Genomic DNA, 1,105 nt, shown 5'->3' with positions numbered 1-1,105 from the left:
TGTCAGACGCTCATCAGGGCGGGTAGTTATGTTAAGCCCGCCTCCAAGGACCCCTGGAAAGCCAATAAAAAATTATAAGGACATTCACCTAACCAATGGAAGAGACTGAGAATGCAGCCATCGGTTAATTATAACGATAACTAATCTTAGCTAATGATCTAAGCATAGCTACTGCGATCATGGCAACTGTTGAGTTCGTGGCAGCTGTTCGGGCTTTAGCTGATGATGTTGATGCTAATCGTATTTCTAGTAGCGATATTGTGGACAGGGCGCAAATGCTGATGGAACGAATGGCAGAACTTTCCTCTGTCACCGTTCTCAATACTTCTGTTGCAGAAGCCAAATTTTTCGAAGCTATATGCTTATTGTCTCCTGCTCACCAGGCCGGAAGGCCTACCATTAAAATATCGGTGGAGGCCTTAGAAGGGTATATCCGTCTTGGATTGAAGAGAAGGGAAATTGCCCGTCTTTGTGGTGTCAGCATCCGTACAATTTCGCGCAGATTGCAGCAACATGGTCTAAGGTAAGTATGGGAACACTGGTTTTGAATTGTGCGTATATTTTGGTGTTATGGTCGCAGGAAACACGCTAAAACTAATGACTTGGAATTTGAATTCATTTTTTTAACTAATGGTATTAAAGCAATAACAAATGGCTAGACCTGTGTTTTAAAGCTAGTGCTACATATTTAAAGTTAGAGAAAAGTCCAAAATAATATGATATCCCAAATTTAGATTGTTTGAATTTTTATATATATTACTTGATATTCAATAATAATAACTCTAATTTGACCAATGTCAGTAGTTTCATTAGGCGTCTGTTGTTTTTAACAGTGTCCATATTAATCTTCCTTTTTTATCAGTGTTTCCACCATGTATTCGGATGTCACCGATGCTGAGCTGGATTCTCTGGTCTTGGAACTACACAGAGCCCACCCACAGTGTGGATACCGTATGATGAGGGCATATCTTCAGACAAGAGGTCATCGGGTGCAAAGTATGTTTTTCTGATAGAATTTATACATGACTTTTGTTTGAATGTTTGCTTTTTATTATTTTAGCATGACACCACTAAATGCTCATAAACTGATGCTTTTACCCCCCCC

General features: G+C 39.5%; 1 protein-coding gene across 1 annotated transcript in view; it reads left to right on the top strand.

The window, feature by feature from the left end:
- The first annotated feature begins 10 nt into the window (after positions 1-10).
- The window catches only part of LOC112153455, a 6,250-nt gene continuing 5,155 nt past the window's right edge, over positions 11-1,105 (top strand). Inside the window, exons 1-2 of the mRNA XM_024283687.2 lie at positions 11-523; positions 863-996. Coding sequence (XP_024139455.1) covers positions 180-523; positions 863-996 — 478 coding nt within the window. The 5' untranslated portion in view covers positions 11-179. The remainder of the gene's footprint in view (positions 524-862; positions 997-1,105) is intronic.

This window comes from Oryzias melastigma, linkage group LG10 (assembly GCF_002922805.2).
Source record: "Oryzias melastigma strain HK-1 linkage group LG10, ASM292280v2, whole genome shotgun sequence".
Classification (NCBI taxonomy): Eukaryota; Metazoa; Chordata; class Actinopteri; order Beloniformes; family Adrianichthyidae; genus Oryzias; species Oryzias melastigma.
Note: the sequence above shows the minus strand (reverse complement) of the source record. Positions and strands in the feature narration are given on the sequence as shown.